Source organism: Ammospiza nelsoni, chromosome 4 (genome assembly GCF_027579445.1).
Source record: "Ammospiza nelsoni isolate bAmmNel1 chromosome 4, bAmmNel1.pri, whole genome shotgun sequence".
NCBI classification, from domain to species: Eukaryota; Metazoa; Chordata; class Aves; order Passeriformes; family Passerellidae; genus Ammospiza; species Ammospiza nelsoni.
The window spans coordinates 60,618,227-60,641,846 of record NC_080636.1 but is presented as its reverse complement, the minus strand read 5'-3'; the positions used below and the strand labels follow the sequence as shown (position 1 = coordinate 60,641,846).

At 44.9% G+C, this 23,620-nt stretch overlaps 1 protein-coding gene across 7 annotated transcripts in view; it reads right to left on the bottom strand.

The window, feature by feature from the left end:
* PDLIM5 (PDZ and LIM domain 5) overlaps nt 1-23,620 on the bottom strand; it is a 139,414-nt gene that overhangs the window by 113,423 nt on the left and 2,371 nt on the right. Inside the window, exons 1-2 of one of the 7 annotated variants that reach the window (XM_059470323.1) lie at nt 12,398-12,592; nt 9,445-9,580 (exon numbers count right to left, since the gene is read on the bottom strand). In XM_059470323.1, the coding sequence (XP_059326306.1) occupies nt 9,445-9,540 (96 nt within the window). In that variant the 5' untranslated portion in view covers nt 9,541-9,580; nt 12,398-12,592. Of the gene's footprint in view, nt 1-9,444; nt 9,581-10,156; nt 10,243-10,265; nt 10,437-12,397; nt 12,593-23,620 lie in introns of those variants that run through there. The other 6 variants (XM_059470330.1, XM_059470329.1, XM_059470331.1 and 3 more) reach the window with 6 other exon arrangements.

The window sequence follows — 23,620 nt, the reverse complement described above, 5'->3', positions numbered from 1 at the left end:
TCTTTTAAAAAACCTCAAATGACATTGCTACCAATACAGCATCACACTTAGAGACACTTGGGATCATTTTCTCCACAGTCTGAATAAATTTAGGGTGCAATAATAACTAAACATAATCCAATTACATTCATAAATACAAAAGCTAAATAAACTGGGAATTTTACCCTCCTGAAATTGATGCATTCTACGTTAATCCAGGGATAGCATCTAAATCACTAATCAGGTCTTCAAAAGACCTATGAAATAATTAGCACAAAATAAAATTTTCTGTTGCCTTCCCAGGTCAAGTACTTCACATTGTTTTATTACTTGTCAGGGAAAAAACTAGATACTGAGTTAGATCATTCCTTAATATAGCCCAGGATAAGTCAAACTTCTTTCATATCCAGTTAACATGCAAACCATTTGACCTTTCCAACAGGACTACTAGAGACCTGGCAAGATCTACTTTTTAGCCTATGGGACTTCACACAAGGCATTACATTTTACTTTAGGGCTTTGCTACAGGCACAGCTGACAGCAGTTGCAAGAGTTCATTCGTTCAAATACTTTCAACTATCTCTTACATCTACTAAGCTTAACTGTTTAAGCTGAAGTTTCAAATGAAAAAGCAACTCAAAATGAGAAAAAAAACTGCAATACTACTCCATAGAGGTAAAATATTATGGACTACTCCACTTGAAATTTTCTGGTCTGCAAGCCTCTGTGCTCTGTGGCTACTTACTCAGTAGTTTTGGTGTAAAATACAGTTTTTGGTGCACCGCTTATATATCTGCTTTAAGGGTGTGTATCATGATAAGATCATCAGTTTAGTGCATGTCATTTTGTCCCCATACTACCTCTCTACTCGGGACAGCATACCCAAGCAGCTACACAAAACTGCACTGGTGTCTTGAAGTGACAAAAGATGAAAAGCCACTGCGTGTGGGACACCATCCGAGTAACTGACAGTGTTGAAAGGTGAGCAATGAAAGAAGCAAACAAACGGGAAAAGGGAGGCAACCCTTATCTGCTCTTCTAAGAAAAGATAGTACCTCCCTCTGCAAATTCAGCTTGAGGACCTCACATAGCAAGGGAACCTGAAGAGGTAATTCTGTCATATTTTCACTGCTGTCATTGCCCTGAAGACTTGAATTATTCAAACTCATGGAGCACTGGCCTTAGCAGTGGCCTCCAGCCCTCCTGTCTCTATTCTGGTAACAGCCACCTGTAGAAACTAACTCGACAGAACAATGGGCTGAGGCGTGAATGAGGTTCAACAAGGAGAAGTTCCTGTGCTTGGGTCACAACAACCCCATCAAGTGTGACAGACTTGAGGCAGAGTGGCTGGAAAACAGGCTGGTGGAAAAGCACCTGGAGGTGCTGGGTGACAGCAGCTGAACAAGAGCCAGTGTGTGCCAGTGTGTGCCAGGAAGGCTAATGGCATCCTGACTTGTGTCAAAAACAGCGTGGCCAGCAGGACCAAGGAATGGATTGTACCCCTGCACTCATGACTGGTGGGGACACGCCTTGAATCCTGCATCCAGTTTTGGGCCCCTCATTACAAGAAAGACACTGAGGTGCCGGAGAGTGTCCAGAAAAGAGCAAGGGAGCTGATGAAGGGTCTGGAGCACAGGTCTCATGGGGAGCAGCGGGGGAGCCAGGGGTGTTTAACCTGGAGGAAAGGAAGCCCAGGGGGACCTTATTGCTCTCTACAGCTACCTGAAAGGAGGCTGTAGTAAGGTGAGAGTCAGCTTCTCCCAACAAACAAGGACAAGAGGAAACAGCCTCAAGTTGTCCCAAGGGAGGTTTACATCAGATATATAGAAAATTCTTCACCAAAGGGGTTATTAAAGCATTGGAACAGGCTGCCCAAGAAAGTGGTTAACAAAGTGGTTTGAGTCACCATCCCTGGAAACATTGAAAGGATCTGCAGATGTGGCACTTCAGGACATGGTTTAGTGGTGGACTTGGCACTGCTGAGTTAGCGGTTGGACTCGACGATCATATAGGACTTTTCCAACCTAAATGATTCAATGATTCTATTCCTCATATTTGTTCAAACTAACCTCAGCCTCAATTTTCATTTTTTATGACCACTGGCAGGAAGAGTATCACCTTTCCCATATTTCCACTGCCTTAGGCATATGAGAAACAGTTTTCTCTCACACTTTCCCTTATATTGGTAACATATGAAATCTATTCTTAAAAAGTCAAAACAAATAATAATTAAAAAGAAAAAAAGGCAACAATGTTATCTCCTGGCTCCATACCAAAGCCAAACAAACAAACCTTTCAACACCATGTCTCTTCTCACAATGCCTTTTGATAGCCATCGGCCAATGAATAATGAGAAAAACAGTTACACTAAAAATAGCATCTCCAAATGGTGGGGAAGTCGACAGAAGCTGTCAGGCCTCCAGGGCGAGATACTTGCAAAGAAAACATGCCTAATATTTTGCAGTTACTATTCAATAAGTGCTCCTGTCTTTTGGCCTCTGGAAGGACTGCCAATTTTGCATCTGCTCTGAACATCTAATCAGAGTTTATTTTTTCACTACATCTATCTTTGAGAAGTAGACTCTGCAAACAAACACTTTAGTTTTTCCATCATGAAATATTTAGCTTATATTCCTCATACTGTAACTAAATCATCACTTATAAGGGAAAAAAGAAGAACCAGCATTTTTTAATGTAAAAAGAATGTGCTCACACATAACATCAGACATCCCTCAGCTACAAACTCTTTGGTTCTTTTTTCTCCCAGTACAGCCAGCTTCACCTTTGGTGGAATGACATCAGCAGAGGAACTGGTTTTTTTAAAATTTTCCTCCTACTCAGTCTGAAGAGGCTGTCTAACCAATAAGGTCACAAACAGAACAAGATGCAGACACTTTTCTTACGCCTCTTCTCCCCCACAACCTCCCTTCTTCCCAAGCCCACACACCAGTGCTGGTCTGTCACTCTTAAAACCACACTGCAGAATAGACAAGGGAAGGAACACAAATGGTCAGAGGAAACAGCCCTTTTCCCAATTTCCAGCACAAAGATGTTAAACCATAGTGAGACAAGAGGCAGTCAGGAAATTACATCCATACCAATGGATCTCTCTTTCCATCTTTAGGTTAAGCTGAGAATCTCTCCAAAGACAGTTGCATGCAACTCCATCAACTCTGAAGCACTAGCCAGCATTCTTAGGACTTTCTCAACACTTGCTCATATTAAACCACTTGTGCAGCTGGGAACTTCGTAATTATCCAAAGGAAAACCTCTGCTCCTTCAGGACTTGGTACACAGAGGATGTAGACTTTGGCACTGGTAGCTCATTTGTCATTGTCAGTATATTTTTCAGTAAACCACATCTTGTAAACAACATTAAACTGAACAGAATAACACTTCTTGTTGGTATCTTGGCAAATCCCATTCACTTCATAAGTACTGATAGCTGCTGTAAAACACAGCATTTGCTGCCCCAGGAGCAGCATCAGCAGGCACAGGCTGTGATGTCTGACAGCATCTCTGACCTGTACCAGGAAGTTACAGAATTACAGAAAGACTGGGATAAGAAGGGATGTCTGGAGAGCATCTGGTTCAACCCTGCTGCTAAAGCAGGCCAACTTGTGACAGCCAGCAGAGGACTGTGTCCAGGTGGGTTTTGAGTATCTCCAGAGAAGGAGACTTCACAGCCTGTCTCACCAGCCTGTTCCAGTACTCTGCCACCCTTAAAATCAAGAAGTTTTTCCTCTCATTGAGATGGAGCTTCCTGTGTTTCAGTTTGTGTCTGTTGTCCCTTGTTCTGGGCACAGGCTATGTCTTCTCCAGGTTCAACTCCCTTGGACTTCCCTCAGAAAGTGATGCTACGGTTCCCTACTCATCTTCACAGCCCTTTGTTGGCACCCCCCCAACATTTACTTGTCTTTCTTGTACTGAGGAGCCCAGAACTGGGCACAGCACTCCAGATGCAGCCTTGCCAGGTATCAGTACAGGAGCACGACCACATTGCTCTTCCTAACACATCCCAGGATACCACTGGCCTTCCTGGCCACCAAGACACACTGCTGGCTCACGGAGTTTGCTGTCCTCCAGGACCTTCTTGGCAGAGCTGCTCTCCAGCAGATCAGCCCCCAGCCTGTGCTGGTGCACGGAGTTGTTCTTCCCCAAGGGCAGGACCCTGTATCAGTGCTCTGTTGAACTTCATTATGTTCCTCTCTGCCCAATGCTCCAGCCTGACCAGATGGCACTGAATGGCAGCACAGCCTACTGCTGTGCCAGCCACTCTTCCCAGTTTTCTACCATCAGCAAGCTTGCTGAGGGCACACTCCATCCCTTCATCCATCCCTTCATCCAGGTCACTGATGAGTAAGTTGAACAGGACTGGACCCAGGATTGACTCCTGGGGAACACCACTGGCTGCAGGCCTCCAATTAGACTCCGTGCCACTGATCACAGCCCTGAGCTCTGCCATTCAGCCAGTTCCCAATGCAGCTCAGCTGCAGCAGTGGAATGCATCTTCAGCTGCATTTTGTGCAAACCATCACAACTCAGTAACAAATCAACCCAGCACACCAATGCCAGCAGCTGTCAGCTAGGGTTTAGTTAGGAGCTCTCAGCAGCTTCCAGGATGAAGCATAAAGTTACTGACACAATTACCACTGGCCAGGCCAGCAGTTCTAATGTTTCTCTCCTATTCACATACCTGCTTGAAAGACTATTTCCCCAGCCCTACACTGAAATAACTTATTTCATGCTTCCACAAAACTTGATTTTACTGGAAATGACACATACAGCTTCATAAAATAATTCACACAAACACAAGGGCAAGAGGCTCAGCCAGACTCTAGTCAGCCAAAGCTGACATGTTCCAGGTCCACTCAAAACATCATTTTCCTTTATTGTCTTCTCACTGTTTTCATACATATTAATGACCTCCCAATACCAGCATGAAGAACATCAGGATGCTCATGTGAGCTGAATACTGAGCAGCTGAAGTGCTGTACTTGCACATTCCCTATTTCATCCCAAGGTGGGCTGCTCTCCCACCTACTCCTTGAGTGTACCTTTTGCCAACAGACTTATTATCATGAGTACTTTGTCAACTATAACCTTGCAACTTCAAGACAAAAACATCCTTGAAACAGCTGAAATAATGAAAACTGAGAAAACAGCAAAATCAAGTGGTTATTTCTGAGGCAGGAGTGGTGTTTGTTTGTTTTGGGTATTTTGAAGAAGAAAAGTGATCAGTGAAGCAGAAAGAAGCTGTGGGAAACACACTGAAAGAAGCTGCAGTAGAAAAACAGAGCTGTCACTCAGGTCAAGCATTTCAACACAACTGTATTCCATTTAATTCCTACAGCAAGAGAAAAACAAACAGCAAAACATGTTCTGAAAGACAATAGCTAAACTTGTCACCAGGATTCAACAAGAAAGTAACTTAAATATAGGAAAACATCTGATGTATTTGCATTAGGTGGGAGGGTGTATATGGCCTACAGACTATATTAATCTTTAAACTACAGCTTTGCTTGAGTGTTTCCTTGTTTCTAGTTATAAATATTGCCATAAAACAGAGAGAAGTACCTTTTAGAGACTACATCACAAAAATTTTGATAAGCTACTAACATGTCAAGCACACATTTGGAACAAGTATCCAAACCTCTCACAGGTCATCCCAAAATAACGAATACACCATCAATACCAAGCACCATTTATTTCAATCTGCAGAGGACAGCGGTTTTGACAGTTCTAATGTTAGTCATGATTACTGAGATTATTCTGGCTTTGTTAAAGAAGCATGGGGAACTAATCAACTTGCCAAAAAGTAAAGCAAATATAATATTAATTAAAAGTAGAAAGAAGCATAGATAGTTTTAAAAGCTACTGTGTTGCACTTAAATAACATAGATGTTGTAGATATAACCTCAAATTCTGTTAATATGGACTTTTAGCATGCCCGAGAGCCACTTCATGAATACTACCTAGCAATCAACATACTGGAGTACTTTATTTCCAAAAATGCATTTGGTTCCTTCTATTGAATGAGAATAAACTCCTGAGCAAACAAATCTTGTTCTCATCTCCTCTAGCTTTCCTTCTTTTTTTTTTATTTTTGCATCACAGGTCTTGAAGGAATAAGGACAATAAGGACAAGTTGCTCTTCTTTAATTAACGTAAACCACCATGAGGAAACAGTCAGAACAGCAACTCAGAATAATCTAAGTTTGCACACCTGGGCTCTAGTAATTTCTGCATTCATCACTGCAGGCCAGCTGCTCACAGTTGGCAATCTCTCGTTACACAAATGCCACCTCAGAATTCGCTACCTGGAAGCCCCACAGTACACTTACATGTGGCAGCCTGAGCCACTGTAACACTTGGCTGTCAATAAACCTCAACCCACCCTTTATCCCTTTTTACTTTCAGAGCAGCTTCCTTCCCAGGGGCCCTCGCTTCATGGGAACCACACCGCCCATCACACTCCCACCGCCTGCAGCAGCTTCCCGGCGCTGAATTCCGGACCTGTGCAGGGGCACTCTGCAGGGCTCACACAAGAGCCTTCACCAGGCACGGAGGGGGACTGGGAAAAGCCACCCTGGTGAAGTCCAGCCAGATACAAGTTCACAAAACAAGTGGCACATGCATTTGCGCTCCATGGACACGTATACATGTCATGTATGTACTCATAACTGTGTGCATATATGGAATACACTTACACTGCCATATGCAATAGCCATCACATCACAGCAACCCCAGCATCACATTTATTGCTTCCCATGAAATGTGTACAGCTGTATAATTAAACATAGCAACTTTACAGCACTCAGCTATATAAAGTGACTGGCATTACCCTGCAATAACTGTTGCTATTGGTTAAGAAGTTCTGACTAGTCTGCAATATACTAATTTATCAAAAGTCAAATGCTACCCCTGAACTAATGTTAATCTTAGCTGACCATAAGAATTTCACCTGAAGGACACAAAACAGTCTCATTTTACCCTTCAGAGGCAACAAGGAATATGCTTATTTAAACTGAATCCTGTTCAAACTCAAGTGACTTACAAAAAACTTTCTTCAAGGAACTGTGAGATCTTAATTTGTTCAAATCATTAGTGAAGAGATTAACTTTTCAGATAAACATCTTTAGAAACCAGTGCATTCTCTGTGTTTCATAAACTACACTTTAGTTAAATCTAATTTCAAGGAGTTTAATCTAAAGTAGGAAATTAGCCCTCAGCAGCCCAGCATTCATCTTCAGCATCTAGAGGACAAATAAAATACCAAAGAGTCCTCCTTGCCAAGGAACATAATTATGCTGTCTCATTACTGTTTTGCTGAAATAATTTAATTAGCAGCCTTCAGATACAGGAAGGAATTTATGCTGCATCAGGAAAAGAACGGTTTGGGGGGGTGAATTGTACACAGTGTCCTAGCATACCAGGAACATGGGTGTTGAATTCTTCCAGTAAAAACCATCGGGCCAAAGCTGGATTGGCATACCAGAACTAAGCCTTTTTTTTTTTTTGATCCAAAGGAGGGGGGGGGAATAAAAAAAAAAGGCACCAGGCAGTCTAATACTTGCATACTTGTAACTGCAAGTAGAAAGACATAGTGCAGGAGCAGTGCTGAGGTGGAGATTATGCTTCCCCGCCCATGCACAAATTAAAGCTCCAAAACCACACCAGACTCTGTCTTTCACTACGTTCTGCTCTTGTGGGCACTGACATTTGTCATTAGGGGATCCCATAACTGAGGCTTTTATAGGTAGCTCTTGAGGCCAATTCCTCCAGGCTACTCTGTGCGACAGCGAATTTGATTCCTGCAATAAAGTTGTAGTCTAGGCTAATTCCAACATATGTTTCCTCTTTTAGATGGGAAGCCTGCTTACAGGCAGGCAGGACTGCACTCTAGATCTCCAGGATAACAGAGGCCCGTACAAAAATGTATTACCCTTTCCCAAAGCTGGTTGTTTCACATGGCTGACTGCCTGTAGTGCTTAAGTGCTCGTCAGTATCACACACAGGACCCTGTGCAGGCAAGCTCCTGTGCCTCTGTAAACCCTTGTCATGAAAGCCCTTCTACCACCAAATCAGTAGAGTTCCATCCACATCCCCACTTCATATTTCTCAATTGTGTAAAAGTAACCAGCTACTGAACAACAAACTGAATTACAGTTCAGCTTTAAAGTCCCTGCAATCCAAGAATAAACTGCCTTTCAACCCCTTATGTCTCAGATATTAACTGTCCTAATCAGCACCCAGGCATTTCTACAGCTCTCCAGTCTATTTAAACCATACAAAAAGAATTTTTCAGAGCCGAACTGTACTTTAATTTCACCAGCATAATCCACCAGTGGATAAGATAAGCCAAGACTAAACGAACTGGAAGGGTTTGAAACACTAGTTAAGATTAGCTAAAAATATCACCATGATGCATAAACCCAAATAGAAACCCACTCCATCTCCCAGGGCAGTATCAATTCTGCCATCCCAACAGGTGTAAAAAATAATTCAACTTTGTCACTAAACTCCACGAAAATGCAGAAGGGAGTGGAGAGCTGTTGACAGAGGAGGAGACATTTGTATATAAATGATTCTACCTGGCAAATCAGATTTAGAGGTGTCAGGGTATTGAGCCATCAAAAGCCATTCCCTTCACCCAGAGATTTCCAGTGATCCTAGAAATTCAATACTGCAAAGTTTGTCCCTGTATTTTATGTGCAAAGTGCTTCAGCCATCTGCAAAAGGCTTTGAAATTTAGCCCACACTGCAAGACAAGCCTTCCTGAAAACACAGTTTTGAAGTAGGAAACTAGTTAGACGGTGCTGGGTACAAAGATCGTATTTGTTTTGACTTAGTTCCTCAAATCCTTTGAATACCAGTTCAGAGCACATACTCTATAAAATACTCATGAGAAACAGGCATGCTCACTCGGGCACATATTGATGAACTGCTATTTACAACTACTGTCATTTAAGTACTTTTTTATTACAAATGGCAGGATTTGTAATAACAGACACCACAAGATCCCCAAGCAGCTAAGAGATGCTGAATAAACAAGTGTAACACGAGTGATTTTCCCCCACTGCTTCCCATTTGAAATGCACAGGCTCAGCCCAGCAAAGTAAATTGCTTGTTTCCTGTCAGCCTTCAACCTCTGCATCTGTATTTTCTGGATGGGAACAGGGAAGGGAATTCGAGGGTAATTTCTTTTGTTATTTGAATAAACAAATGCAGATAAAACAACGATTTCAAATGAACAAGTACTTCTAAGCTAGTTTTCTTGGAGCCTTAACACAATGAAGATTTATTTTCCCCTCTCTATCCCTCACTCCCTGACCCCCAACAGCCCTCGGTGCCACAGGGCAAGCTGAGCCCCAGTGCCTATAATTAATGGCTTTGTCTGAAGGTTGTGGGTCGGCCACAGCATAACAGATACCCACATGCAGCAAAAGAAGCAAATGCACTTACTCGAGAGATAGACAGAGGCACATTGAAATCCTTGCCCCCTTGAAGCCTGAAACCCCAGGGAGCCGGCCCGACCAAAGACACGCTGTAGTTGCTCATGATGTTTAGTATTCACCGACCAAATCCAAAGAACTGATGCCTGCAGAAGAGGATTAGAGTTTTAATTTAAAGATGACAAAAACAAAAGGCACTGTCTTCGATTTTGAAAAACTTCTTTCTTTGGCTGTATTCCCCTGCCCCCAAAGCAGTCAAAAACCCCACATTAGGTCTGTCATGACTTGTGCTTTTATTCCCCATATGTTGTTTCCCTCCATAGCTTAGGAAGAAACAAAACTTTGAGAACTGCCGCTGCCAAAACGTTTGACAACTACTTTTCACTAACAAAACACTGTGTGGGGCAGGGGTGGTAAAACCGTCCAGCATTAAAGCTCAGCTTAAAAAAAGTCAATATTAAGACAAGCATGAATTGATAGCGTCCCTTAAACCGAAGTATGGAAGACATTAGCACTACTAGCACATTCATTTCTAACAAAATTAGTATCATATGCTGCCCTGTCATCAGCTCAAAGCTTATTTCTAAACACAACAACACCAAAAACATCACAACTTTGCAGTTAGTCAGACAGAAATAAAGCCCCTGTGACTTTATTATTTTTATAGCATAGCTTCATAGTGGCAGAACGATGTCACAGATGAGACAGGTATTAAAACCAACCCTCAAAATGAAAGCCGTGAACTGAAGCAAAATATCCAGTGTCACGGTTCAATGCTGAGGAAGCAAAACCCAAGCATCTCCCTCTCCACAAACGCGGCTAACAAATTACCTTTAAAAGGCAACTGAGATATTTAAGCGCTGTTCAGCGTCAAAGATAAGGGCTTCAGCTCCACCTCAGATAAGTAATGTTACAATGACATCTTAGGTAGTGGATGCCAGCTATTTTTGTATAGCTGAAGCCCGGCAGGAGCACACCAGGGCAGGCTGGTGTAAGACTACACCGGGGCACAGCCAGATTCCATACTCATATAGGGACATTTAAGGTGGACCTTCAGCCAGGCAGCAGCAGGCGGCTGCAAACCCCACCAAACTCTGAAAAGCCCGTGTTTAGCTGTTCCTACACTGCAGGGGCCACGTTAGTTTCTCAGAGGCAGTGGATTTTTCCAAATGCGGCCCACCCACCAGGAGCATGAGAGCAGGGCTGTCACACAACCCCCATGGATGCAAGGATGTCACCCCCCAAGAGATCATCCACAACGCGCATTTTTGGGTTCACCTCCCAAAGCAGCACAGATCCACTCAGATTTTTTTTTATTCACACTGACAAAAGTTACTCTGGTTACTCAGGTAACCAGAGGACGGCTACTGACATTAGACAGTACTATATATATATATATATATACTAGGAAGCAGAATTTGGAGCTTGTACCAGAGGTGCCAGGGTAACCGGCCATTCCCAAGCCACCACTGCCTGCTGGCATCCAGCAAAGGGGCAGCTCTGACCCCCGGCGCTGACTCAACCCACCCTAAAAACCTCGACAAGGACCAGTGAACAGAAGGGGAAGCACACAAGATTGAGCTCTCCTGAGGCTAAAGAGGAAGAAAAGTACCCACCAAGTTCGAGCTAGGATTCTTAGGAGGCTTGCTCAACACTAAAGCGAGAACTAAGCTGTTTAATTGCCCGGCGCACAGAATTCCTTTTAGAAGGGGATCTGAATTAGTTACAGATTTCTTTCTGCATAAAAATACACGTTCGGTTCACTCCCGCTAAATGAAACCCACTGCAGTGACAGGTCACTGTAAATTATGAGACTGCAAAAAAGCAAGACACATCGACTGACCAGCATACAGTGCAGTTGTTTCACACAGGTGAGCAGGCTCTACCTGGCAATTAAAACTAAAGCACCTGTGTAGCTTTTTTTTTTTTTTAACTGAGCATCAACTAGTTACAGCTACAGACCCAGGAAAAAAAATTAATTCTGTTAGGAATTGATACCACTCTTTTTCATTTGTACCAACTAGAAATAGGAGGGAAGAAACTGCGCTCTGAAATACCGTGCATACACTCAGCATCACTCATCTTTCCTTTCTCACCCCCTTAATTCTGGTATATCTGCATCTCTAACCCGACAGATACACCAGGAAGGAACGGCAAACAAAGAAGACCCGCTCCAAGTTTCATTAAACAAATCACTTAAAATGTGCCGGGGCAACAGCTAAAGGGAAACACCGCGAACCACCAACTTCGCTTCACTTGCGGAGCCCTGTGCAAACAAACCAGCTAAGGGTGAAACTGTGCAACTTTCCTGTAAATCATCAAACGCTCGGTGCGTCTGGCAGGGGGAATTTCAAATGCCCGGCCGAACGCCGGCCCGGGCTCGGAGCCGCCGGTCCCGCAGCACCAGCGGGGCCCTCTTGCCCTGGGGCGGCCGTGCCGGAGGGACGGCACAAACCCCCGAACACCCAGCAGCCCGCTCTGCCCACCTCCCCGGGACGAGGAGCCCCACGGGCAGCACAGGCTGGGAACCAGAACTCCCTCCAGGAGCGCTCAGTCTCGGCTCCAGGCGCTCGCACAGCCCCAGCCGCTCCAGAGGCAGCCGGCGTGCAGCCCCGCGGGAGCCCCAAAGCCGGGGGAGCGAGGCACACGGGGGAGCGGGGCACACCGGCGCCCTGTGCCCGAGCAGCCCTTCGGGCACAACAGCGCCCGGCTGAGGGCGAGGAGCCCCGCAGGTGTCCCGCTCCCCGGGCTCCCTGAGGCGCTGCCCTGGGGCCGGGCCGCGCCCCCGCCGCACCCCGGCACCCCGGCCGGGCGCTCCGCCACCACGGCAAGCTGCGCGCCCTGCTTTCAGAAGTTAAATGAAACGAAAATAAGCACCGAGGACGCGCCCAGCCACTGACTTTTTTTGCCTGATTTCCCCCCCTGGTTATTTTCCATTCGCTTTCTGCCGCCCCGGCACTCACCCGGCGGTGCGGCACAGCGCGGAGAGGCGAGGACAGCGCAGCGCGTCTGCGAGGCGGCACCGCCGTCCCCCCGCTCTTGTTTTCACTTCCGTCTGCTGCCGCTCCTCCCCTGGCCCGGCCCGGCCCAGCCCTGCCCGGCCCGGCCGCAGCGGGACGGGACTGTGGAGCGGGGCAGGGGCCGGAAAGCCCGCGCGGTGCCCAGGTTAGCCGTGTGGTTTGGGTTGTTTTGGTTGGTTTTGAACAGGGGAGCGCTTCCTTTCGCCCCGCTGTAGTTTACGCACACGCAGCTGCGGGCGCACCTGCGAGGCGCAAGGGGCCGCTCCCCGTGTGCCCGTCCTGAGGGAAGCGCTGCGGAGCCGGGCACGGATGGGGGGAAGCAGCTCAGCCTGAAGCGGAGCAGGAGAGCCTGCGGAAAGAGGGAGTTTGGCTGATTTAATGTGAGGAATGACAGGGATGTACTCGCCCCCTGAGGACATCAAAGTGAGGGAACCGCGGCGAGGCAGAAGAGCTGTTGGAGCTGACAGAAGGCTGGCGCAAGAACAAACAGGTATAGAGTAGCCATGCGTAAGATCAGCTCCGAAATTGGACGGGATCCGCCAGAAATCAAGGTCTCTGGCACAGCCTCGCTGTAGGAGTGGGTCCATTAAATGAACCAGGTTCTAAGGTGATGCTCGACCGGATTGTTATAGGACTAATTCTTTAACACGAGGACTGTCCAACTGGGAATGCAGCTGGGAATCCGTGGAGCGGGGCAGGCTGGCTGGGACAGCAGTGCTGGGCCTGCCAGCGCCAGCCACGGCCACTGCCTTGGGAGAGGCAGGAATGGGGCGAAGATGATTTGGAGTCACAGTCAGCTGCACCTCACCTTGGTGAGCCTTGAGGCTCCTGCCAAACTTCACACGACAAGAAGTCATTGCAAGTAAAAATAGCTGTGAAAGAATTGTGCATCTAATTGACTGTACCACTATCAGTTCGATTCAAAGAATTTCAGTACCCTCCTCAGACATGCATTTACTGTGGAGAAGGAGTGCTGAAGAAAGCTTTAAATTGTTATTTATCACCGTCCAACACAACACTCAGTCCTCATAATGGACAGCCCTGCCTCACCCCTCTGACCCCAGAGCACTGTCCCTTGCTTTTACTGTCGCTTGAGCCTGATTTTGGCCCTGCTGTGCCCATTGCCCCCACAGGCTGCCCCAAACAGGAGCCCTTAGGCTGGAGCTGATGCTGGGTTAGAAGACCTGTGCTCCAACTGCCTCAGTGTGCATGAACCGGGGCCTGTCCCATCCTCTGAGCCCTGGCTCAGTGAACCTTAACAAGGGGATTTATTTTAACAGTGTCCCACTGAGCTGTGTGTCTTTAACTAGGACAAGTGCACCTCAAACAGCATCTCAAAAGGAAAACATCTAAACCTCCCACTACTGTAGCCAAACCACTGTTTCAGAAATCTTCCTTCCTTAGTCTGCTCTTTTCCTATTAAGTCTCTCCAATCGGGCAAAACTAAAAATCCCTGTTACGCAAACAGACTCTCACATGATTTTAATTCATGGAGGTAAAAGTTACCCAACAGAGGGATTTTTCATTGTGTCACAAGGGCTCTAGGTCACTCTCAAGCTGTTTTATTTATTAGAGTAGAAGAAGATTCAGGATCCCATGCCCCGGTGTGACTCACATTGTATCTCCAGTGTCAGCATGTCCCTGTGCTGCCTGCTCGGGTAGCAATCTGCTCTCAGCTCACCATGGCACACAGCCTGTGGTCCTGCTTGATTTTACACTTTGCCACGTTAGTGAAAAACATTCTTTTCCACTTCAGTTCTCCCAAAGCCCTCAGCTTTTCCTGTTGGAGAAGCAGCTTGCACATGCAGCATCTCAGGACAGTATTACATTAATTCATCACTACCGAAGAAGGACGTGCAGAGGGACTTCTGCTGCTTGGTGTTGCAGCAGGTTTCAGCCCCGGCAAGCCTGCCCACAATCTGCTCCACACCCACCCATGGCAGCAAGGCCAGTGCCACTCCCAGCTCAGAGCTGGCAGTCTCATCCTTAGGTCCGTCATCACTTTTCCGTGGCGTGATCAGTTTGTAATAAATGAATCTGTTTTCCTTTGCCTCCAGACACAGGGCACAGAAACAGAGGCAACTCATTAGCTCGAGATCGCTCCATTCTTGGTCGCTTTTCAAATATTCTCCTCTTTGAGACAAAGCTTTTCATTAAGATGAATAGCAAAATTAGAGATAGTAAGCCGAGCAAGAAACCTCAGCAGCAGCTAGAACTGTGGCCTGCCTGTTCTTCCTACCACCACCGGATTTTAGACAGAGCTTGCATTTTCCTCTCAGAACAAGGAAGGAAAGAGTCTGGAAATTAATTAAATGCAGTAGTCAGCTAGGAAGATACAGTCTATGTCAGAATTACTCAGGCACTCAAGTCTCCTTTAAATGCTAATGAAGTGCCTTAGGTGCCTGGTAATGGGCACTGCAAAACTGACAGAGAATATCACCTGCGGTGGTGAAGGAGAGAAAGGCATTTGTAAATGGGAAAAGTAGCTCATAAATTATGAACAGATTAACAATGCACAGTCGAATTATTTTTAATTAAACACCACTTAATGTAACATTACCTTTCTGTGTGCTAAAACACTGAACTACAAGCTGTGCTTTTACTGCACGGCTACTTTCACTTTTGCTTTCCTTCCAAAGGTAAAGCTAGTGTAAATATTTACATTCAGCGTATAACTGCTGTTCAGCACAAAGTAATCCTCTCTCTAATGAGGTTAATGTGAATATCATCTAGAGCATAAGAGCTTATTTCCAGTTCCGAGATAGCTCTGTGGCCAAAAAATACAATAAATTAGATAATTTCTATGTGTTTCTGAGAAGCAGGGGCTGCTGTCAGCTTTTGACAAGGCAAGCTGTTACACGTTGGTCACAGCGAAGCCCAAACTACCTAGAACTGGTATCACAGAAAAACTTTTATTTTTCTGTTTGTTTGGTGTTTTGTTGATTGTTTTGTTCTGTTTTTCTTTTCCTGTCCTGTTTTGGAAAGATAGCCTGTGCTGAATTGCATCCTCTCTCATGCATCCTGTCTACCACAATAAGTCCAGTTAGTCCAAAGACTTCTTTGCGTGGGAGGAGCCATGTGGTTGGGCAGAGTGGCTGGCAGCAGGTTCAGCATCCAGCCAATTCAACTTGGGACAGTTCTGTCAGCCAAAAAAACCCTCATGGTCAAGTTTTCTCTTACTTATCACCTTTTTTTCTCACCTCTTAGAGCCCTGTTCTCCCCGCAGCTGTGCTGACCATCTTCGCCACTTCCATGGTGGTGAAGATGGTCAGCCCATCATCCGCCCATTTTCTAAGGAGCATATTTTCTTGTGTTACTTCTGCTGGAGCTGTGTCTCTCTGACAGCAGTTTGCTCCCCATCTCGGTGATCACGACAGCTTTTAAACCCGCCGTTTTCATCAGATTGAAAAGTTAACAGTGTTGGTGTTCCCACTCTAGCCATTGAAGCTCTTAATGTTATAAATGGATTTATTAGTATTTTTTATACCCCGATTTATTTTTTTATTTTAGCTAATCAAGCCTTCTTTAGTTTTTATTTATTGGTGCTTTTCTTTGCAAAGAGAAATTAATATTTACTAATAAAACTCTTATTTACAGTGTCTCTAAAATCTTGGTAAATTGCATAAACAGAGGAAATGTATTTTATTACTGGACTCCTTTGTAGTGACTGAGCAGACAGATTGGACCCTGGTCAGTCCTAGTTCCAAGTTTTGTTCCCTCCTCCACAGGTAAAAAGAAGGACCACCTATGTGGATGCCACAGGTTAAACATTTCTACTTTGTGTGTCCAAACCAATGAAACAGCAACTAAACCTCTTCATTCCGGGAAACACAATTAACCTTTTCAGAAGCTTAAGGTTATCTTCTTATCACATTAAACATGGCCCACTTTAGGGACTGAAATCAATCTGAAGCTTCTCAGAACGTCACAGCCTGAACAGCCTCATCCTCACAGCCCTGCTGTGAGGCATTAGCCTCGTTTTACAGATGGACACCAGAGGCAACAAACATTTATACATGCAAGGAATCAACTGTCAAAGAATTGAAACCAGTTCTTCCAAATTCCTTTACCACTGCTAACAACTAACTACTGGATTACTCTACCCCAGGCTGACACAGCCGTTTCTGCTTCTTCAAATAGAGCAATTCGTGGGAAGAAAAAAGGAGGGGGAAAAAAATCAGAGTTCATATTTACCATTTTTGACAGAGTTATGGGACTAATGCCTTCAATTACCCCTGTTCTTACCTCTTGAAGCAAGCTGCCTTCCCTGATTTCCTTTTCCTTAATGGCAAGGAATGGTTAATGCAGAAACCTGTGGCTTGGTGTGGTTTAATTACAGTCCATCAGCTGTGCGGGGAGGGCTTGCTGAGTGATGTCTTTGAGCTATGTTTGAGATCCACCACGAGTACCAATTAAGCAGGGTTTGGCAGGTAAACAGCCAAACTCTCAGAGCGATCCTTGCAGTTATTTATATTAATTAATGCCACGGGAGAGGAGGTGCAGCTTTGCCTGTAGTTTTGTGTGTGATAGATTGCCTAGTGAGGGAGGCAGCGGGGGCAAGCTTCAGCAGGAAGAGCCTGGCAGGGCGGGAGCAGCCTGGCACAGGGGTGTGGATGGGGGGCACAGCAGAGAGCAGGCAGCTCCCCTGCTTTATTCCTAGCAGCACCACTCACTGACAAAAGCACAGGCTTTTTACAGGGTCTGTTCTGCTGCTCAGCCTGGGCACCCAGCAGATGCCCAGCTTTGGGGCTCCCCACATCATCCTCAAGTCCAAGCCCTTCAGCCAGCTCACACAACTGAACTGGTACAAAAATGAACATAGGCCATAGCAGTGACACCCCGCTGTATCAGCAGATCTACCAATACATTTGCAAGTGTTTGGAAGAAAACTAAGGGGGAAAAAATCAACTTATCTTTCCTGTTGGATTGACTTAGTTGCCCTGGATTTTATAACTGCTTAGGTAAAGCCATACAAAAATCTGTGCATACAGAGAAACCTCTCCAGGCCTCTGTAAGCACCTCTAGAGTTGTTTGGGGTTTTTTTCCCCAGAGAAATACAAAACAGGCATGAGAGCAGTGAGATCAGAGAACATGTTCAGGAGACCTTATTTTAACTGCTGCCCACATAATATTATATCAACTAATAACTATTCCCACAGTAAATAAAATACAGGTAAACTTTACTGACAGAGGAGAACAGCAGGAAAAAAAACCAAAACAGCCACCAGAGAAGCTTGTATTTATACATCTTAAGAATTTGGACCAAATTTGTACACACCGGTGTCATATTTATGTGTGAATTGTTTTGCGATGATTTATTTGTGAAAGCATCAGTTCCTTGTTGACTTTGCAAGGTTGGCTGCCCCAAAGATCTGGGTGTCACTCCCAGAAGACTGAAACCTGCATTGTGCTGATATTTTTGGTCAAAATTCTGTGCATAAATCAAGACGAGCAGGAGGGACAAAAGGGACCACAGGTACATAGAAGCATTTCTCACTGTCAGAAACAGTTGTGCCCTCCTTGAGTGGATCCAGGAGCCATCAAGCCTGAGCCTTTTCCTCCTGAAATGCTACAGCATTTCTTCCCAAATGAATTTACATCTCAGAAGTGCTTGTGCTTTTCTGGTCCCAGCTGTTCCCATCGGAAGGCTGTTCTTGCCTCTGTTTGTTTTAATGGCCAGCAACCTGCATCTTATTTCCAGACTAAGTTTAGTCACATATGGGTTTAAATAGTTCTCCCTCACTGCTGTTTGACTCCTGGGTATTTTTAGAGGGAAACCATATCCCCTGTCAACCTTCATTTTTCCTGGGCTGAACAAGCCGAGGTTGCCTCGGCCTCCATTTGTAAGGAAAGACCGTGGCACTCCTGGTGATCTCAGTAGCCTTTCCTTACACCTGTTTGGATTTGTATTTTCCATGGCCATGAGACATCCAAATCATATGTAGTGTCCTAAGAACACCTTACTGATGTCATCTTCTGCCATGGATTTAGTGTTTCCACTGGAAACATCTTGACTGACTTGTCCCAGAATGACATTTCCCTCTTCAAAGAAAATCAAAATGGTGCTCCAAAGGTGTTGGAGAATTGCCCAGTTGATTATTTTTTTCCTATTTTTCTCCTATTTTCAGTTTACTGATAAATTGTAGCCATATGTGAGCTTTTCTTGTCCATGCTTCTGAATTCAATTCCATTACATTGTTCTTCCCATAAGATTTTTCAGATCTTCCTCCCTCCTGATAGGGCCTCCCAACGTCTGTCATCCACAGATATCATTAGCAAACTTGCAGTCTTTGTGCCCAGTTTACTGTGAGAGTGTTAAGCAGGAAAGCTTTCAAGACCTTTTAATTTATAACCATATATTTATATAATTATATACAATTATGTAAACAAACTCTGTAACTACCTTTCTGCATCACACTTCTTGTTGCTGTCTTCCCTGCTGCAGCCTTCCTGCTCACCTGGCAGGAAAATGAATGGCTTTGGCTGTGTAAGGATTGAAGCAGAACATCAGATGCTGTCCTGAAGCCCAGATGAATGAAATCTGACACATTGACTTTGTTTATAACCTCGGTGACAGGACAGCTGTGAGGTTACTCTGACACAGGCTGCCCTTGGCAAGAGGAAGAAGCTGTACTGGGAGGGAAGTGCAGAAGTGCTGTGAGCTCTGTCTGGAGAGATGTTCAGACCAGAGCCATAGGAGTCAAAGACTGCTAAGAGGGCTGAGCAGAGATGGAAACAGAGAGAGCCAGTATTAAATTACATTTCACGATGTCTTAGACGCAGAACATCATTGTGCTGATGTTTGCAAGGCAGCAGAAGCAGAGCACTTAGCGGTGTCACAGAGTCACAGACTAGTTTTGGTTGGAAGGGATCTTAAAAGGTCATCTAGTCCAGCCCTCCTGCAATGAACAGGGACATCTTCAACTAAATCAGGTTGCTAAGATCCCTGTTTGTTTCAAAACAGGATAGAGAACAAAAGAAAGATGGAGAAACAGTATTTTAGAGTTTAAGGCTGTTAAAGCAAGGGTAAAATACTCTCTTAGACAATTTAAGGAAAGCGGAAAAGAAAGAAAAAACTGTTGTTGAAGTATTTCTTCTCCATGCTTCCTATGAGCAAGGTGGTCACCTAACCTGGAAAAATCAAACCTATGGATAGGTCAGTTGGTCTCTGAGCTTATTTACTATACCCACATATGGAAAAACGTACCAGCCGCTTCCTGTAGAGGTCAGGCTATATATAAACAGCAAGTGAAGCAGGACCTGATGCAACTGGCTCTAGGAGCTGCCTGTCCACAGCGTCTGTGCCCCTGCAGGTGGGACATGGAGTCACATCAATCAGTCCAGGGTTAAAGAGGAGCTGACAGTACTTTGGAGGAACATGAAGTGCCTGCAAGCTATGATCTGGGCACACGTCTGCACTTTCCCTCTCTTTGCACGAGAACCACTCTCCAAAGCACAGTGAAACAATCCTCTCAAAGCTTTCACTCTAAAGAATACATGGGAGTGGCAGAACAATGACATCAATCCTTTTAGGCACGGTGTACCTGTTGAAATGCATGACACAGGTTGCACAGCAGTACCTGCAGAGTCTGTGCTAAGTGGCAGAAAAATATATTAGAGACTAGTTAAAGAAACAGCTTGAAAACAGCTTGAAGAGAAAACAGTGAAAATGAGAGGGAGAAGAGTGAAAAGTTCCAGCCACCACCTATTGCGTCTAAACTCACATTGTTTCTAAAAATACAAAAGCAGAAAGCGGGTAGGAAATGTTGATGCCAGAAAGCTTTCAGCAACTAAAGGGCCATGCTGGTGCCCAGTGTAAAACTGAGCCTCCAGAGCTCCAGGATTCGATCTGACAGCCATGTCCTAATGCCACTGCTCAGCTCCACCTCAGCTTGACCAAAACTTCAAAGCCTATTAAAATCAAGTAGGAACTTTCTGTGGCTCTGGCTCCTGAGTTTAAAATTGGCACTGGGCTTTGTCTCGCATTTCACCTCCTCCCCAGCCCTGTAGCTCGATACCCCTCGTTAGCCTGCTTGGGATGGTTTGTGTCCCTCTCTCTGGAGAGCATTTGTCACCAGGGACTGCTCCAGCCCCTGCTTACTTTGCCGAGAAGGAATTTTGGCAGCAATTAGCTGAAGTGAGTTTCGGGACCTTCAGCCTGTTTGTTTGACCTCTGGAAGTAGGTGGCTAATTCAAGGACAATGGAAGCTGTCGTGTTACCTGTTCCCAACATGAAATCAATCAGGGGAGAGCGGGAGTGAAGTCAGCCTTTCTGTTTTGATAAGAGGGTGTCCAAAGATGCCTGGAATGAGTGGAACTCCAGCAGCCACTGGGGCACAGGACCGCCTGGCCTGCTATTTATACACCTGGGGGCAGGGCTGGGGAACAAAGTGGTTCTTCTGCTCCTGTTTTTTTTTTATTTGCCTGAAACTGAAGGGGAAGGGCACAGCTTGTGGCTTTCATCATCCAAAAATATGCATGGGCAATTTTTTTCTTTTTTCCTTTATAGTGGGGAAAAATAGCATTACCAGAATAGCCTTGTCTCATCTATCTCACATATGTATTTACACAATATTCTATATAATATATATATCATATTTATCATCCTTAGTTGTCTACAGATTGTATAAACTTTCAAAAACAGAATCTCTCTAAAGACAACCTTTAGCAAAATGAAAATGAATCCAGTATCCCATGTGTAATGATGATGCACCTGGTCTGTGCTCCAGGTGCCAGCAAACAGAAGATGGCTTCCCTCAGGAAGTAGTTGCCTTAATGACACAGAGGGACAAGGATATCAAAGTAGGACAGCTGAGAGAGACATGAGTTCATATTTTACATGGCAAAAGCCAAAGTAATGGCATTTTGTGGAGTTTAATTCACATGCAGAACTATGTTTGAAATTCAGTTATACACATATTTGTGCTAAGTCCCTTAGGAAGCAGATCCAGGTCATCCCAATGTTTGGAATTTTTTAAACTGGTTGGAGACATAACTTAGTCATTGCAGTGGGTTTTGCCTTTGAGGAAGGGAGCAGTAGTACTTAATTTCATTTAGAAGTGCCCTTTTCCTGTTGACAGAGATAAGCCCCAAGAGAGCCTCATCCAATTCTGTGTGCTAAATATGACAGAAAAGAGTCTTTGGGAAAAGAAGTCCAGCACAAGACCCTGGGGAATGCTAATTGCAAGCTTGTTTTAAGCATCTTGCATGTTCTGAATAGTTTACAAGGCTGTTCCAGTTGCTGAAAAGTCAGAAGTCTTGGTAATAAAGACTCTTGGGAAACTGATCCATCAGTTTTACAAGTTTACAGTGCTGCTGGAAAAGGGCCAGTGAGCTGGTCCCTGGAAATGAATGAAATATTTCTCTATTACCTCATATAGCTTGCAACACCGTGGTAGCTGAGTAACTTGCAAGTATTACTGCATTCACCCTTGCAGTATCTGAATAATCCAGGGAAATGCAAGTACAAGTAGCTATAAAAATATTTCCACCTCTCTTTTGTGGGCAAGGTTTCTACCACTCCTAGCCCAGCAGGGGGAAATCTCAAAAAACTCCCTCCATGGGGCACAACCACATCCTAAGCATGGACCCTGTTCCTTCCCCCAGCCCAAACTGCCCCCAGGCCTCTGAGCAGCAATGCTCACCTAAGCTCAGTTTGTTTCCCACTGGGCTAGTCAGGGGATTATGACAAATTTCTGCAGAGACAGAGGCACATACAAGAATTACCAGATTAGCCTCTATGGGCTGGTTTCCCTCATCCCACAAACCTTTGGGACTGAGACATGAATCCAACATGTGGCAAGTGACACTTGGGAGCCATAGGTGCTTTTCATTAATAGCTACATGACCTATAACTCAGGCCTCCTCATAGATTATTGCCATTATGCTATTCTTACCATTAGCAGTCACTGGGTATATATCTATGTTTTCAAACAAAAGCATGGCTCCAGCCCAGAGATTCTTTGCAAAACAATTTGCTGCTCCTTCCCCCTCCACCTCCTCTTTTCCTTCCCTCTCCACCCATAAAATTCACATCCAAATTCAGTTATCTCTGTTTATCTGACAGGAAGTGCCAAAGGAAAAAAAGTAATTGATGATAGATTTAAGAAAATAATACATCGTGTATGCAGTACATACACACCACGAAACATTTTACAATGCCATAATCCAAAATATGTGCTAGGAATAGGATAATCAGACTTATTTCAAAATAGCTGGTTAGAAGGAAAAAATATGAGAAGGGCTGATTGCAAACAGAGTACATTTTCCATGTCTCACCAAAACCTTTGCAAAAAATTGCTTCTAACCATCTCTGTTTACAAGAAGGGAAAACAGCATGAGAAATGACTTTTTTCCTTCTTGCACAAATCAGAACTTGACTTGAGAAACAATACACCCTGTCCTGCAGCATTAACCTTACAGCCTCGGGCACTCGATTGAAATGCCTCACAAAGCAAACAAGCCCTTCTGGAGAGAGCCACCTCCTTATCTATTCAAAGAGAAAGGAAGAGGGAGAGGATGAGTGATGGCAGGAAATTCACATTTCATTCCAGTGACGAATTTTGACCAGCCTTTCATTCCTTGCACTGGAGATGCAAGTGCTTAAGAGAACCACAAAGACAGGGATGAGTGTACACAGCTCCTTTTAAGCACTAGGGAAGCTCTTTTTGGCAAATAAATGCATTTCCACTGTTGCTCAGTCATCAGGATCACCAGACAGAGGGCGTGAGCTTATGTTTTTCCTTTTTTGGGGGTCTGTCTAGCCAGAGTTTTCCATAACTTCCTCCACCCTGTTTCACTCATCTTTTTGCAAGAATTTGAGCAGTTCATCTGCATAGTGCTCTGTCTGACCTTCCTAGTGATTTCTTAGGAAGTCAGGAATGAACTGATCCCTGGGTAGGCACACAACAAGCCTAGGGGCTGGGGCAGGTCCCTGTGCTGCCAGGGACAGCTCTCATCACAAGTGCCAGCTAGGGGGGCTGAATTCAGCAAAGTGGGCACACCAAAATGTGACTGCCAAAACTGGGGACATCTCTGGCACCCAGGGATTGTAGTCAGTCGCTTGAGATCCTGTTAGTAAGGTCTGACTTTAGAGAAAATGTGTGGGGAAAAGAGTGAGCTGTATATAGTTACTTCAAGCCCTGAAATATGCAGGGTGGTGAGGAA